Genomic DNA, 17355 nt, shown 5'->3' with positions numbered 1-17355 from the left:
CCTAAAATTTTTTATACCATTTTGAAGGTTATTTTCCATTAACAGCTATGATAGCTATATTCCATGTTGTACAATACATCCTTGAGCCAATCTTACACCCAGCAGTTTGTACCTCCCCTGCCCCCCGACCCCACCCAACACACACTGGTAACACTGGTTTGTTCTGTTATCTGTGAGCCTGCTTCTTTTTTTCTTTTTTTTCTGTATTCACAGTTTATTGTATTTTTTTAGAAAAAAAAATTCTTAAATATTTTAGCAGCTTAGAAATCAAACTTCATGTTATCAGTTAAGATTCTTTCAGAAAAGCATTATCTTTTTTCCTTCTATTTTAGATTTTTAAAAAAGACAATGAGAATTTTGGCTGAGTGAGAGATGGAGCGGTAGTGGTAAAGCAACGTGGGAGCTGACCCTTCATGATACGGTGGTAAGGAGGCTGGTATTTGCGAGGAAATCTGTAAGGCATGTGCACCCACCCAGGAAGATGGCAGGGGCCAGATGCTACGAGCAAGACTTCAGAGATGAAGATGGAAATTCAGGCAGAATTTTAAATGATGGTGACAAGGAAGAGTTCACAAACGTTCCTTTGATCTCTAACAGTCTCAAACGCAAACCTCCCATAGTTCACTTGGATTATTCTCATGAAGCAGGTGAAACAAATTTCTTTCAGGTCTGGGTCCAGGGAAAGTAGCCCACTTTGTTTGCCTCCCTGAGCTCTACATGCAGAGGAGACCAAAGTCCTCTGAGAATACAAGCACACGCAATCTCCGTAGTCACCAGATTTAACGGACTTACTACCTGTGACACTGTGAAGGGAGGGTAACAGAGCAGCAACATTAGACTCACATGAGATTTCTAACAAGGCCGATTTCTCTCCACTGTATCCGGCTTTTAGCTCAGTATATCGACCTTCTAACCACCCTCACCCACCCCGCAAAACGAAGACTGGCTTTTTTTCTTTAGCAAACCAAACAAAGCCAGGTGCTCACTAAATATTGGTTGAATGAATGAATAAATCAATGCCTGGCTCAAGCGCAAAAAGCTTTCCTAACAATAATCTAAATGCAAAACTAGAAACCCCGTTGTGCTTTAGAGTTAAGCCTTATCGTGGAAGGGTTGGTGGTTTCTTGGCAACTGCAGTTTTCTGAGAATGAGACTGAATGGCTTTTTCCATCCTGTGTTTGAAGAGAACAGGAGGCTTGGCAGGAAGTATATGCTGTTTGAATCCATTTGAGCAGATATGTATTGCACTGTGTGTTTTTCTTTAGACAGAGAAAAACCACTTTTCTTCTTTGTTAAGAGACAACGCTGGAGCCCAAGGAAAAGTGAACAGCAGCAACACCAGGGTCTACTGCTACTGAGCTGTGTGGTTTTGAAAGAGTTCTGGACCTACTTCTCCATTTATATCCTCAGACCGGATTAGAGTATTTTAGCTTTAGAGGCATTAATCTTTTTGAAAATGTGATGAAATCCTATGAATGCTCTCTTCCATAAACATACATATACAATTTTGCATATAATTCCAGGGCATTCACAAGCCCCGAAACTTATCCATCGATTCTCCCCCATTAGGAGCCCCAGGACCAGATGCTCTAAGGTCTTCTAAGCTCTATGCCTGGCTCCACTAACTTTTTACAATAAAAAAAAAATTAGAGGAGTAAACCATTTTATGTTTATGTTGCTTGCACTGTGGTTTTCACTCTACTCTACAAGTCTCCTGGTTGGAGCAAAAGACTTTCTTAAGCCACAAGGTTCTTCTCTAAAATGTGACAGATACTCAACTTTACTTCAATAAAACTTAATTTAAAATACAATGCGACAGATACTTAAGCAGGGAAAAGTGTGACAATCTATGTATCAGACTGTAATTGACAAGCATAGTAATAGATGCTGACTATGATAATTACCATTATCATGATATATTAAAATTAATTTCAAATGAATACTAATTCTTTTCAAATAGCATTTGAAATTTCACTGGGGTAATAAGGCAGGGCACCAGGGGGATTCCTGAAGCGACGAAATACATAAAGTACATGATTTTGAAACAATTTTATTCAGTGTTTCTTTTCTTTTTGCATGAGGGAGACTACCACTTCCTCCTAAATAAAGATATGCAAAGAATCATGTATTTAAACAGAAAATGAAACTTCAAGAAATGTCCTCCTTACTTCATTCCATGCCCAGGGGACACCCCTAGAGCAATTCACACTCTGACTTAGTGGTTCTTTGATGAAAGAGCCACCAGAACAAGCAAGATAGAGGAAAATAATTTAAAAAGTAAAACAATTTGTGACTAAATAACTAGCACAAAATGAAGGAATTACAGCCGTATCTCTTTTTGTACTTCAATTTATTGTCCTTTACAGATCCAGCTTTTTTTTAAACACAAATCAGAAGTCTGTGGCAACTCTGCATTGAGCAAGTGTAAGCACCATTTTCCCAACAGCATTTGATTCCTTTGCGTCCCTCTGTCATATTTTGGTAATTCTTAGAATATTTCAAACTTGATCATTATTAGCCTATTTTCTATGGCGAGCAGTGATCTCTGACGTTGCTACTAGGACTTGTTGAAGCCTCAAATGATAGCACTTTTTAACAATAAAATATTTTTCAATTAAAGACTATGCCTTTCTTAGACATAATGGTGAAAGTAAAAGTGGTTCCATCACGTCCAACTCTTTGAGACTCCATGGAGTGTCCATGGAATTCTCCAGCTCAGAATGCTGGAGTGGGTGGCCTTTCCCTTCTCCAGGGGATTTTCCCAACCCAGGGATTAAACCCGGTCTCCTGCATTGCAGGCGGATTCTTTACCAACTGAGCTACCAGGGAAGCCCAAAACATAATGGGACGGCACACTTAACAGAGTGCAGTATAATATAAACCTAACACTGGGAAAGAAAAGATTTTGTGTGACACGTTAATGGGAGGGTCTGGAAATGAACCTGCAATCTCTCTCACCTGTGCCTGTACTGTCAAACAATGAACACAGTTTTCAGGTGACTAAGAATGAGCTGGTATTTCAGTGCCTGAGGAGTCCCAACATTTAGAGCGGCCAAAGCGCGCAGGAGGCTTTCCTTGTGCTGAAATGACAACCAAAATGAGCTCATTTGTTCAAGACCCAAACCAGCATCGATTAAAACAAACCTGAGTTACACACGTACTGACGATTCAGAACACCGGTGAACAGACGTCCTCAGAGACAAGAGCCTAAGCGCTATAGGACTGTACTAAGGTCTAAAAGGGCGGGTTGAAAGGTCGACAGCAATGTATGTTTCAACCTCCTATCCGTCATATTCACCGGTAGGGTGCTTAGGAGGCTCATTTTACGCTCCGGGATTTATTCTGTTGGAAGTCTGTACGAAGCTGTCCTTCCTGACACGTCTCTGAAGCTCTGTATCGCACGAAAATCTCAAATCTAAACTAGGACTATCTGTGCTTTCATTGCGGCTCAGACAGTAAAGAATCTGCCTGCAAGGCGGGAGACCCGGGTTCGATCCCTGGGTCTGTAAGATCCCCTGGAGTAGGGAAAGGCTACGCACTGCAGTATTCTTGCCTGAAGAATCCCACGGACACAGGAGACGGGGCAAAGTCGGACACGACTGAGCGACTCATACTGGCTTTTATTACCGTTTGACTTTGCAGCTAACTCAGGAAAGGTGGTGAAAAGAAATTAAATGAGATTCCCTTCCGGAAACTCACCAAGGACGACTAGATCCGTCATCTTCCAAGTACTGTCTTTACTCCCCTCGAGTAAAGGGTCCTCGTCCTTCTCCTGAATGTGCTACAACGTTGGCCGACGAGTCCTTAAGGGTTCGTCAAGCCATAACCAAGAGGAAGGAAAGGTGCTCGGAGAGATTATGCGGCCCGGGTGGGAACGCAGGAACCGGACCCCTCCGATCAAGGCGAACCCTAAAGGCCACCCCTCCTCGCCCGGTTACAAAGAATGAGTCCGAGAAACGGCTTCCAGCACAACTAGGAGACGTAACTCTCTACCAGCCATCACAGCCTGGGATCCACAGACACACACCACTCGGCTACACTGGGCCCGCTCCCCGCCTCCCTCCCTGACCGGAAGTACCCGCCCCTTCCGTAGACGCCCCGGAAACGGGGCCTCCGCAGAGGCTGTCCCGCCCACTAGTCTCAGAAGCGCCTAGCGCAAGGCTCCTTCGAAAATGCTTGCTGGCGCCCAGGTTTTGTTCCTCCTTGAAATGGGCATCTTTGTCATGGGGCGTCCTTCATTATTCCCTCCTTGGAAATTCCGCCTGATCGTCTATCCCGGAAACCAACCCCCGCCCCCCATGGATGCAGGCATCTAAAAGGCAGCCCCACGGGCCTGACGTAACTTGAGCGCCGACCCGGGAAGGACCCTCTTTTCCGTCGCATCCGCCTTCGTCACTTCCGCTCTGCGCTGCGCCGGGTTCGCTGAGGAGGAGACGCGTGAGCCGCTGGATGGAGCTGGTTGCTGGATGCTACGAGCAGGTCCTTTTTGGGTTCGCTGTACACCCGGAGCCCGAGGCAGACGGCCACCACGAGGTGAGAGCCCGCGCCCGCAGGTTCCTCCGGTGGTGGGGCGGCGGGGCGTCAGGCCTTGTTCCCAGCGGCCTAGGTAAACAGCACCTCAGAGGAACACGCTGTCTGCTGTTTTAGGGGTTCATCGATGAATGAAACTCAAGAGACTTAGAGTATACGTAGAATATATAGAGAGAATATATTTAGAACATATACTTAGTCTTTTGAAGCATGGAGAAGGCATTTAGTGAGACGTGGTATCTGGCTTTTGTAGTGAACATTCTGACTACGGTGCACCAAGCAAGTTTGCGTTTCTGCAAAAGGGGCCAGTGAGCCGTCGATTATGAATTTAAGAGGCTTTCCCTTAAGTTGAAAGAACAGTTCGCTATTTCCCTGAGTTTCTGTCCTGGAATTTTAGCAAACTCTTCGCGCTGGATTCAGGTAAACGCTTCGTTGGTGAAATGACACCAGTTCATCATTGGGCCCTTCCGGTGGGGACCATTACTTGCAGTGAAGGTGCGAAGAACCCATAGGTATGGATTCTGCATTGGAGAGCTTAACCATGTAGGGAGATGATGAGGAAGGCAAATAACGTAGAGAAAAGGTTACAGTAAAGTATGATAAGTATTGTGGGCTTCCCTGGGGGCTCAGTGGTAGACAAACCACCTGCCCGTGCAGGGGACGAGAGTTCAGTCTCTTGTGCAGGAAGATCTGCTGGAGAAGGAAATGGCCACCCACTCCAGTATTCTTGCCTACAGAACCCCAGAGAGCTTGTCCTGTTACAGTTAACGGGGTTGCAAAGAGTCTGATGTGACTGAACAACACCAAAAATGTTAAGTATTTTACTAAGTGTACGAATATAAAAGTTAAGTAAATTGGGAGTACTCAAACAGGTAGTTAGGAAATACCGAGAAATTTCTTATTAGAAATAAGATCAAATTTTTAGACCATTACTGTGTTTTCCCTCTAAAGGAATTCCCAGAGATTATTGAGTACTTATTTATGAAGTAGTTGAGGTGTCAGTTTTGAATTAACAGAAAATTGGAAGTATGTAGCTTAGCTAAATTGCTTTTGTTTATTTTGTTGTCTACTCTGGTTATTCATCTGCCTCTGGTTGAAAGATGACATGTTCTAAATACTCAGAAGATGATGCTACTGATGGTGTTAGTGTTTGTAATAATGGTGCTTTCCATGTTGTAGACATGTAGTTCTCACAGCAACCCCCTGAGGCAGATGAGGTTGTCCCCCTTTTACAGGTGAGGATCCAGAAGTTGAGATAGGTTAAGTAGCTTGTTCAAGGTTACTAAGCTAATAATTGGCAGACCTGGGACTCACCTTTGACGCTGTCTCCGATGCTTGAAGCTCTTTTTTTTTTTTAATTTATTTTTTATCGAGGAAGATTGCTGTACATTGTTGTGTTGGCTTCTGCCCTACAACACCACAAGGCAGCTATAATTATACGAATATCCCTTCTCTCTTGAGCCTCCCTCCCCTCTCACTCAAAGCTCTTAACCATTAACCTAGTACTGCCTCTAAACCTAAACAGGAAGTAGCCCGGATGATGAATTTTCCTTCTGTAAGATGTCCAGACAAAGGTTATTCTCTGATTTATGGCCACAGCAGCCCCTCAGGAGTGTTGCACCTTCACTCAAATGATTGACAGAAGGACTATCTTGCTGTCATTTTTTTAGGAATTAGTTTATAATACTTCCTAAGTGTATTCGAACAAGTTAGGTGAATTTATTTCTTCCTTGGTTTATTTATTTTGCTAATGCTTCATGATGCATCTCCTTTAATGGGGGTTGGGGTATGTGTGTGTATTCAGTGGTCATTCTTTGCACTCAGCAAATCACATTCATTCAATCTGAGTGTTACATTGCAGCAAGCATAGAAGTCTTGAGATCTCATTACTGGTCATTTTCTAGGGCTTATATTGGTATTAATGCAGATCCTATTTGTTTTTCTTTATAGGTCCTGTCATTATATAGATACTTATCTCTGTGTGATACCATATTGTCTTGTCAGTCCTACAGAATGACGCTTCATTGGAATACGTGCTTTTGTTTCTTTTGTTCACTGCTCTGTGTATTTTGTTCACTGTGAAAAATGGTGCCAAGCACATAATAGTCATTCGGTATTTAAGTGAATAAATTCAAATCAAAATTTGGACATTTGAGTGAATGGGATAAGTAAACTTGCTGAGGAGTTAAGGGACTGGATGAGATTTTAAAGTCCCCGTAGCCCAGTGTTCGTCCGTACATGTGCTCAGTCGCTGTCCTGCTTTTTGTGACCCCATGGACTGTAGCCTGCCAGGTTCCTCTGTCCCATGGATTTCCCAGGCAAGAACACTGGAGTGGATTGCCGTTTTCTCCTCCAGGGGATCTTCCTGACCCAGGGATTAAACCCACATCTCCTGCACTGGCAGGTGGATTCTTTACTGCTGAGCCACTTGGGAAGCTCCAGTCCAGTCTTCATAATTGTTTTTAAAGTTACGGTGTTCAGTGTTGCCTTCTCGTTCTCTTACTGTCCTTTCTTTATTCAGTTCTCTGAACCTGCCTGTCACCGCGTAGTCTTTTCTCCATTCGTAGAATCCATTCAGTTTTCATGGATCGTGACGCCACTTCCCTGTCTGTAGAGAACTGTGATGTGATCGTGGCGCTGCACTGACCGTGTGCTTTTCTCTTCAGAAATGGGCTCCTGTGGCCGACTTCACCCACCACGCCCACACTGCCTCCTTGTCAGCAGTGGCTGTCAACAGCCGCTTCGTAGTCACCGGGAGCAAAGATGAAACCATTCACATTTATGACATGAAAAAGAAAGTAGACCATGGGGCGCTGATGCATCACAATGGTAAGAAAATCATATCCTTTAAGATAACAGTGTTGAGGCAATTTACGATTCGACTTCAGCTCAACAATTCATGTAAGTGTCTCAAAGGAGCAGATTCTGTGCTAAGAGATACAGAAGTGGACAAAGTGTGGTTCTTTATCCTTAAGTTATTCCCAGTCTGTATTGGGCCAGAATGGAAGCACTTTACTCAGTCTAGTGGGGCAGAAGGAAGAAGCAAGTTTTGACTGAAAGCTTCCTTAAAATGACATTAAAATGAACTATTTTATAAGAAGAGGTCAGTTGTTGGGCAGGTGAAACTGGCAAGGTGGAGAAAAGGACGCTTGGGGCAGGGCAGGCCGTGTGAGGGGCATAGTGGCAGCGTCATGGTAGAAGCTGGCTCTCTGGGAGAGGGCCAGGTACCCAGCGCTGTGCCAGGAGAGACCAGCTGTGTCTTCAGTTCAGAGAAGAGGAAGCCTAGGCTCAGCGATGTTACAGGACCTGCCCTCGGTCACAAAGCACTGAGACTAGAACCTGAACCTGCATCTGGAGCCTGTGCTTCTTTGACCACTGGTGCGCCAGGCTCAGCGATGTTACAGGACCTGCCCTCGGTCACAAAGCACTGAGACTAGAACCTGAACCTGCATCTGGAGCCTGTGCTTCTTTGACCACTGGTGCGCCTGGGGAAGTGTAAGGAGCTCGGTGTTCTGAGAAGGTCGACGTGGAGGTTGGGGTGGCTGGAGACGTAGTGGGGTCAGATCCCAAGGGACCTCGAGTGGAGGAGGTTGGGATTGAACGGGGCAGAGAGCAGTGCAGGCCTGAGGAAACTGCTGGCAGTGTGAGTGTGGGACAGACCCCAAGAACCAGCCAAGAGCCTGCCTGTGGAGTTGGAAGCTGTCAATGGACATCTGTTGGCAGTAGGCTATGCACTCTTCTGTAGACAAAGGAAAATTACTTGGTGTGTGCAAGAGAAGGATTGATTTACACGGGAACTGAGGATTTTGGAGAAAGAATAGGTTGTTGGCCTAGAGAGAGTGGGGTGTCAAGGATCTGCAGATCTCCAAACAAAAAGCAGGCGAGTGTGAGTGGAGGAAGGCCGGAAGGGGCTGGAACGGTGAGCGTTTGTGGTTGGGATAGATTCTTAGAGCTGGAGACTTACTGTGGAAAAGCTCCAGGGGATAAACATGTGAGGAACTGGAATGCAAGGAGGTGGAGGTTACTGGAGTCAAGGAGGTCAGGAGGGGTGATCCCCAAGTCATGGCTGGGGTTTCACGCTGATGGTGAAGTTGACCAGGATAGCAGCAGGATCAAGAGACAGACGGACCCAACAGGTGATTTGTTTCCCAGTGAAGCGTAAGTCGCTCAGTCGTGTCCGACTCTGCAACCCCATGAGTCCGTGGAATTCTCCAGGCCAGAATACTGAAGTGGGTAGCTTTCCCTTCTCCAGGGGATCTTCCCAACCCATGGCTCGAACCCGGGTCTCCCATATTGCATGTAGACTCTCTAGCAGCTGAGCCACAGGGAAGCCCCTGTTGTTGAGCATCATACGCTGTTGTCACTGTGTTTTCCCAGGGGACAGAGAAGGAGGGGTTTCATGTGTGCTCCAGAAGAAGAAGGGGAAGGTGGAGCTCAGGACAGGAGAATCTCTTACTCAGGTGCTTAGTTTGGAAAAACTTGCCCGAGGAAATTAGTTTTCTGCAACAAAAGGCAAATAAGACAAGTACCCCTTTTCTTAAACCATCTTTCATCTATTTCAGAGGTTCTCACCAGACGAGAGTCTGCTGTTTGTTTGTAGCAGAAATTCGGAGTGATCAGTGTCCCCCTTACGTGCCCTGTGAGATAGTCCTTAGCTGCTTTGACAAGTGTCTTGCTTTTCGGCAGAAGCTCAGCTTTGGGTGATTTCAGCGTGCATTCCTTTTCCTCTGTCTCCTAGTCCCAGTTTGTACAGGGAAGGCTTCTCCCTCCCTTGGGCTTGGAGACATAAGCTGAACAAGTCTGGTCTGTACCTGGTCTGCACAGATGTTCAACCTCAAGAAAGGGATTGGCCTGGGAAGAGTTTAGATAGGGGATGAATGAAGCAGGATTCTTGATTTCCTTCATTTCTTGTACGACTGCTGTTTTCGAACGGCTGGTAGTACATAAGCTCTTCTCCAGGTAACAGGTGGAATCATGGGCAGAAGATAGGAGACATGGGAAAGCAACATTTCCAAAATAAGAAATAAGACAGCAGTGAAGGAGGAAGATGCGGGTAGACATGGCTAGAGTCTCCCACTGTGAGGAGTACATAGGCCCACATGTTTTTCTTGGTTTTTAGCGGGGGTCTGTGCACAATTATTCCTCACAGATCTTTGACTTTCAGTATAAAGGGCCATGTGAAGAATTGATCAGGATTTGTGCAGAGACAGCACTGACCCAGGGGTCCATACTCTATTCTGAAAAAGAGAAAATATAAATATTTAGACTTTGCAGCCAGAGGAGTCAGCAGGCCAAATCTAGGCTGGTGGCCTGATTGTAAAAACACAGTTTAACTGGATTACAGCCGTGGCTTGGCACTACAGCTGCAGATGTGCGTACACGTAACAGAGACTGTCGGGCTTGGTTTTTCCACAGGCACGATAACTTGCCTGAAATTCCATGGCAACAGGCACTTGATCAGCGGGGCTGAGGACGGCCTCATTTGTGTCTGGGACGCAAAGAGATGGGAGTGCCTGAAGTCGATCAGAGCTCACAAGTGAGTCCTGCCTCCCCTCCGTGGTCTCCAGGTGTCAGTCAAGCTGGGGGCTAACTGTCAGTTTCCTTTTAGAGGACACGTGACCTTCCTTTCCATTCATCCATCTGGCAAGTTGGCCCTGTCTGTGGGTACAGATAAGACACTGAGGTGAGTCGTGAAGGTCCAGGAGCACCTTTACTAAGCTGTGGTCTTTGGTCTTCAAATGTAAGAGCCCACCCCCTGGCGTAGCTGTACTGCCGGAATACTGGAGCGGGTGGCCTTTCCCTTCTCCAGAGGATCTTCCCAACCCAAGTCTCCTGCATTGCAGGCAGCTTCTTTATCATCTGAGCCGCAGGGAAGTTGGTGTTGGTGCTGTTTCTATACTGTCTGCCATTGTCAGACACCAGGGCAAAGCTGAACGCTCGTGAACCTTTTCATAAGGAAAGGGGGAAAATGAAAGGCTCTAAATTCAAACACACATGCCACGTTACAGTCGTCAGCTGTGGAGTAGAGAGGGGTCTTATATAAAGAAGTATTTTGAGAAGTCAAACCTTTTGAAAATATAGTGAACTCAGCAGAGGAAAGGTCTGTGGAAACAGAGTGAGTTTTAATCTTGCTTGATAAGAACTATTTCGGGGGTTGCCGTAAGAAAGAGGGCAGTTCTTCTGAATGGCCAAGTAGTAAATGTTCCTCTGTGTGTTCATTAAACTTAGCTTTACACCCGGGCAGTCAGTGATCATGTAGTAAATGAGCTTCCTGTTTTGCAGAACATGGAACCTTGTGGAGGGAAGATCGGCATTCATAAAAAACATAAAACAAAGTGAGTGGTTTTTTTTTTTAATTTTATTTATTTTTGGCTGTGCTGGGTCTTCATCATCACAAGGGCTTTTTCTCTAGTTGCAGCGACTGGGGGCTGCTCTTCTGTTGCGGTGTGTGGGCTTCCTGCGGCAGTGGCTTCTCTTGTTGTGAAGCGCAGGCTCTCGGGCGTAAGGGCTCAATAACTGAGGCGCATGGGCTTAGTTGCTCCTAGACATGTGAGATCTTCCCGGATCAGGGATTGAACCCACATCTCCTGAATTGGCAGGCGGATTCTTTACTACTGAGCCACCAGGGAAGCCCAAAGTGAGTGTTTTTGTTTAGAATGCATTTAAAAATTTGATAGGATGTTAATGTTTATACACATAAGTTCTCGTGTCCACACACTTGCAGTTATTTCCTTACATGGTGGTGGTTCTCTCTGAGAGTATAGGCCTCAGGTCACTTTTTTTTTCCTTCTCTTTCTATTGGGATTATTGGCATGGCTCTACCACCTAGGAGCTGCATGACCTTAGTGATTCTTCACACCAGTTCCTTGTCTAAAGTCTACTCACAAAATAAGCATCATAAGTTTGCTGTGAAGGTTTTATGAGATAATGGATGTGAAAGAGCACAATGTAAATATTTGCTATTTCTTTATGACCCTGATCAGTTTCTTTTTTTATCTATGAAATACAACAGCTTTGTTCTTGTAACTTACAGATGCTCACATAGTGGAATGGTCCCCAAAAGGAGAGAAATACGTAGTTGTCATACTGAACAGAATAGATGTCTATCAGCTTGACACTGCGTCCGTCAGTGGCACCATCACAAATGAAAGGAGAGTGTCTTCTGTTACGTTTCTTTCAGTAAGTGATCGGAAGTCAGTGCTGGGAGTTGAGTGTATATGGTGGTGGTCGTAATTGTTGATGACATTCTGGGTGTTATGTTCTGTTTTTTTTCCTCGGTTAGGAATCTGTCCTCGCAGTGGCTGGAGATGAAGAGGTTGTAAGGTTTTTTGACTGTGATTCGCTAACATGCCTCTCTGAGTTTAAAGCTCATGAAAACAGGTACTTTTTTTTTTTTAACACACTAATCTCTGTGTGCTTGTATGTATAGAGTCTCTTATAAATGCAGTAACTTCATAAGGCAGACGTTTTTTTGTGAATAACTGCGAATTCTGTGAATGACTGTGAATAGACATATCTACATAGCTGATTTTTTTCCCCCAAGAGGATGGGGAATGTTGTCTCGGCCATAGTGATGCAAAAGTGGTGAAGTCGTCACCAGGACTAGTCATTGGCACAAGGGACTTATTTTCTCAATGATTTCATTATACTTGCAGCCTGGAACCCTCAATTCATACTTGAATGGGGAAAAAAATTAGCTCTGCCCCAACCACTCGTCTTTTTTCCTCTATTCTCCTGTCCCCTGGCCCTTTCCCACACTCTGCTCTTCCTGCAGGAGAAATAAATGACATGTTGACCTCTGCCTTGCGCCCATCTCCGTTACCTCTTACTGCTCAGTGTACCTCTGCAGGCAGACGTGAGTCTCAGGGTCAGTGGTTAATAACTGGACCAAGCTTACCCCCCTGTTAGGTGATGGAGCTAGGAACCAACCCAGTTCTGTCTGACTCTGCCCCTGCTTTTTCTGCTGTAATTTTGTACAATGGTGATCATGTAATGTGTTTTATTTGCATGTTCTTTTAAGTTTCAAACAACTCTTGGTTATTTATTTTTTAAATGCTTATTTATTTATTTGGCTGCTCCGAGTCTTAGTTGCAGCACGCTGTGGCATGTGGGATGTAGTTCGAATCCAGGTCCCCTGCATTCGGAGCATGGAGCCTTAGCCACTGGACCACCAAGGAAGTCCCAAACAACTCTTAGTTTTCATTTTCTAAATCATGGTTTAGCTTTGAGAAATCTCTCTTTACAAATAGAATACTGTACTCACTAGACAGGCCCTAGTTTGGGGAAGGGAGCCTATTCTTCAAGGCCATATAGCTCTTCCTGGGTATTTAGTCGTTCATTTAACAAGTATTCGCTGAGCATCAGTAATGAAAAACTGCAGCAGGAGCTTGCACTCTCCTGGCTCTTATCTTCTCTCGGGGCAACAAACAGGATAAACAAGAACTCAGGTAATCTTAACAGGAAGAAAATAGGTATTACGATTTGGGAATAACACAGGTAACTTATTTGGATGGGATGATCGGGGAAGGAGGAATGAGCCCTTCGGGATAAAGGAACTATTTCTCAAAGGGAGAGAATTGTAGGCACAGTGGCTCTGAGGGAGAAGAGAGCTTGGTGTATTTTAGGAGCAGATAGAAGACCCTCACTGGGTCAGAGGGAGCCAAATGGGGCTGGGCCTGGCATGTTGTGGGAAGGAGTTTGAGTTTTATATCAAGTGCCTTTGTAGGTGTTGGGTTATCTATGTCCCAGCCACTTCCTCCCTCTTGTGGTGTTTTGAAACCGAACCTACCTTTGTAGAATTTTAAGCCTGGGAATAACATTGTTTGATTTTTTAGAAAGTTGTTAGAGGGCAAAAATGGAAGCCGAGAGGCCAGTGAGTTTACTCCGTAATCCAGAAAGAAGATGATAGTAGCTCAGATGGGTGGTAGGCCATGAGGACAAGGGGAAGAGGCCTTGGTCACCTCTGTCTTTCAATATAGTTTCCTGAGGTGGAGGGAGTTTAAATATCTTTATTTCCTTTAATTCCTGATAATTAACTTTTATTCCTGATAATCTGACTATTTATAGTTGTTTATCATCTTTTCAAGTCCTTCTTAAGGTATGGTTGGTAGTCAGTTCTATCTTGGAATTTAGACCCTGAAAATGACTCAGACCAACTCATGGGATTGTGAGGCATGTTTAATTTTTGGCACTGTTCGTTGAGCCGTTTGGAAATACCTTAAGCCTTGAAAAGTCAAGAGATTATGTGCCTAGAAGTTTTCTAGCAGCATCGTACTGTCTGTAGGAAAGGCTCTTTTACGGTGTCACTGTTTCTGTCCTAGGGTAAAAGACATGTTCAGTTTTGAAACTCCAGAGCATCACGTTCTTGTTACAGCATCAAGCGATGGTTTCATCAAAATGTGGAAGCTTAAGCAGGACAAGGTCAGTGTCTCAGCACAATATAAATAAACCAAAGGCAGGTCTTACTGTCAGTATGACTTTTGAGTTAAGTGAGGTGGATTTTCTCAAAGGTTCATTGGGCACAGATCTTTTACATGTTTAAAATCTCTTCAAGGCATGATTGATATTCGTGGTTTTAAAGTTAGGGTTCCATAGTCCTGCCCCAGGGGTTGGTACTGGTGAGTCTGAGCTGGTTGGATCCCAGAACTCCTGCTCATTCAGTCAGAGAAATAGCATTTTCTTCTCTTCTGTATATCGATGATCTTCTCTATAAGCTTCTGTTCGATAAAAATCCTGCCGTTGCTAGAAAAAAAATGGGGAACTTTTGATCAATTGTAGAATTAACAATAGTTTTGAACCAGATAATTTGACACTTAAATTCTCTGGTAGTGTCCCTTTTGCAGAGTCTTGGTTTATTATTCTTCATTCTCTTATTAAAAAAACAGTCTCTGAGTGTGGTTTGTTGAGTACCTGCTTTGTGCAGGGTTCTTGGTTAAAACCTGGAACTGAACAAGAGCAAACAGTGCCTTTCCTTAGCGAAGTGCATCTTAGAAATTGGTGGACATAGTCAAACCAATCATGAGTCAAGGTCACAAGTATTTTCTAAACAGCATTCCTATTATACTCAAGAAAATGCTGTGTGAGTTTTTAATTAACTTGATTATGGAAAAATAAAATAATTATTTCAGATTGCTTTATGTCATCTCACATTTTCTTTCTTACGTTACAGAAAGTTCCCCCGTCTCTATTGTGTGAAGTAAACACGAACGCCAGGCTGACATGTCTTGGGGTGTGGCTGGACAGAGGGACAGACACGAAAGAAAGCCTGCCTGCTGCCACCGAGCCTGCTCCTGGTGAGTGAGACCGATCTTTTAAAAAAATTTAAATAGTTACCTCTTGAGGTGGAGGAGCGCCAGATAACTTCACTTTATTCTCAACTTATTTTACTTTAGAGGGAAAAACCGCCTATAAACACACTGTCTCTTGTGTTTTAGTAAGTAAAGAACAGTTCAGAAGCAACAAAGAGGAATCTGGCCATGCAATCCAGGAGGAAGAAAGGCAGCCAAAACCAGACGCAGAGAAATGTAGCCTAACTGGTGACAGTAATAAGCCAACGAAGGGAAACAGCCTGGTGTCAGCCAAGAAGAGAAAAACGGTGGAAATGTCGGAAAAAAAGAGAAAAAAGAAAAAATATGAATGATGCAGTGAATCCCAGATTTTTTCCTACCAGAAAAACTTTTTCAAATATACTTTTTTCCCCCCTAAGTAAAAGCTAGGAATTTCTTCTTTTGAAGAAAATGTACAGCTTAAAAATCACTTTCAGGTTTTTTTTTAAAAACTGTGGTAAAACTTTGATAGGCAATATAAATTATATATCATGGTGATATATAGTATCTTAATGTATAATATGGGCTTCCCAGGTGGCTCGGTGGTAAAGAATCTGTCTGCCAATGTAGGAGACAGAGGTTTGATCCATGGGTTGGGAAGATCCCCTGGCGAATGAAATGGCAACTCACTCCAGTATTCTTGCCTGGGAAATCCCATGGACAGAGGAGTCTGGTGGACCACAGTCCAGAGGGCTCACAAAAGAGTTGGACATGAAATAATGACTGAGCCCACACACATGCAGCCTATAATATATAATTTTTACTGCTGTGTAAAGCAAATAAAGATCTTTATCAAAATATTGTGGCTTAAATAATAGAAAATCTTGAACACATTTCTTACCAGAAGTGGATAAAGGAGTTATTTTTTAGACTTTCTTCTTAAGTAGGGGGAGAATGAAAAACCTGCATTACTTTTGGCGTCTTCAAGTGGTTCTAGTAATTTTAATGAGGATTTTGTTCATTTTGATAACAAAAGGTATAAAAAGACATTCATACCAGGAAGTATGTTAAGACAAGCTTAAAAGCTGTAGATAAATATGTATGTATAATGCATATGCTGAAGTTCAGGGCTCTGAACAGAAGGTTAAAGAGAGGCTGCCAAATGTGATTAAACTGTTCTATTTCCAGTGGATGACAAGGAAATGTTAAGACAGGGAAGTGACATTTCCTTTATTTTAAATCTGTTTCAGCCCATCAAAAAAAAAAAAACCACTTGGCTAACCTCCCATCCAAGTACTAACCAGGCCTGACCCTGCTTAGCTTCCAAGATCAGATGAGGTCGGGTGTGTTCAGAGTGGTATGGCCATAGGCTTTAGTTCATCTTCTAACAAAGGTAGTCTTAAAACTATATCTTATTTATTTGTATCTTATATCAAATAATGGTTCTACCAGGGCCTAGGACTGTAGGTAATTAAATCTCTGTGGTTTCGTTCCTTTAAGTGTCAAAGGCAGGGAGAGTATCATGGTGAGCTTAAGTAAGGTTTGAAGTTTGCCCCTAATTAAGGAGAAGTGAATCCCTGAGTCATCCCAGCTGGTTAAGGCAAGTCCTATCGATTTTTTCAGCAGTCTTCCATTAAGTTGGTGAGGGTCTGGCCTAAGTGGAATTGTTCAGGTCTTAGTCACTATCAGCTTTGGCTGTTTGAAGTTAGCTATGGTAAACGCAGGCCTCGGTTTTGATATCTGAAAGGTAGGCGTTGCTGCGAGTGGTAAAGTTTTCTCTTAGAATATGTATGCTGCCAAAAACTCACTTGCCATTTGTCTCTACAAGGATCAGGTTCCTAGCCACTGCAGTTGCCGACCTATAGCACACTCAAAGGAGTTCTAGGTAGAAATCAGGAATAAGGCACTATGGGGAAAACTGGCAGAGCAGGCCTTTAGATGGAGACTGTCTTCAGGAGGTTTTATGAGCCCAATCTCGTGTCTTCTCTTATCTATGAAAGCACTTAACAGAGACATCGTTAACAGAGGCACCTGCTCCTGATTAGCACCAACATTCCGTCAAAATGTGTGCTTGAGTGCACAGCAACCCACTTCACCAAAATCACGTATACTGACGCTCTCTGCCCACTCCCCCCACTTTAGTGAGCAGTTCCGCAGAGCTGAGAGGCTGTCTCCTGGGCTATGGTCCTCATTTTGCCCCCAATAAAACAGCTTACAACTCTCTCCTTGTGCATTTCTTTTTTAAGATGGCCATGCGCTGCAATTAAGGTGGCCGTGTCTTTCCACTGGCTTGTATATGTATGATCTGTTCTTGTTATATACTTGCAGCGGATGACACCCATGTATTGGTGTTACATCAACTGAGAATGGTGAGGCAGGGAAGAGAAGCAGGTGTGGAGTTAATCTGTGGTTGGAGGGGCTGGGGTGGGGGAGGGGGAACGGACGGGGACATTGCAGAGGTACTTGCAAATTTAACTCACCTACTATCAGTCCCCTTTTAATATGGTCTTAAAGTAGTCTCACTCCCTAAAACAAAGGGAAGTGAGCCAGATTGTCTAGC

General features: G+C 44.0%; 1 protein-coding gene across 1 annotated transcript; it reads left to right on the top strand.

Annotated features, from left to right (window-relative positions):
- The first annotated feature begins 4273 nt into the window (after positions 1-4273).
- PAK1IP1 (PAK1 interacting protein 1) lies at positions 4274-15653 on the top strand. The gene is made up of 10 exons (XM_061147638.1): positions 4274-4533; positions 7197-7359; positions 9946-10066; positions 10139-10213; positions 10813-10865; positions 11564-11709; positions 11813-11910; positions 13851-13950; positions 14699-14822; positions 14964-15653. Exons 1-10 carry the CDS (start codon positions 4450-4452, stop codon positions 15167-15169), a joined length of 1170 nt encoding a protein of 389 aa, XP_061003621.1. The 5' UTR covers positions 4274-4449; the 3' UTR covers positions 15170-15653.
- The last annotated feature ends 1702 nt before the right edge of the window (positions 15654-17355 follow it).

This window comes from Dama dama, chromosome 7 (genome assembly GCF_033118175.1).
Source record: "Dama dama isolate Ldn47 chromosome 7, ASM3311817v1, whole genome shotgun sequence".
Classification (NCBI taxonomy): Eukaryota; Metazoa; Chordata; class Mammalia; order Artiodactyla; family Cervidae; genus Dama; species Dama dama.
Note: the sequence above shows the minus strand (reverse complement) of the source record. Positions and strands in the feature narration are given on the sequence as shown.

Excerpts from the sequence above, each read along its gene's own strand:
- PAK1IP1 (XM_061147638.1), top strand. The coding sequence starts at position 4,450 with ATGGAGCTGGTTGCTGGATGCTACGAGCAGGTCCTTTTTGGGTTCGCT. Across the intron at positions 4,534-7,196 it reads AGGCAGACGGCCACCACGAG|AAATGGGCTCCTGTGGCCGA; the intron begins GTGAGAGCCCGC and ends TTTTCTCTTCAG. Across the intron at positions 11,710-11,812 it reads CTTCTGTTACGTTTCTTTCA|GAATCTGTCCTCGCAGTGGC; the intron begins GTAAGTGATCGG and ends TTCCTCGGTTAG.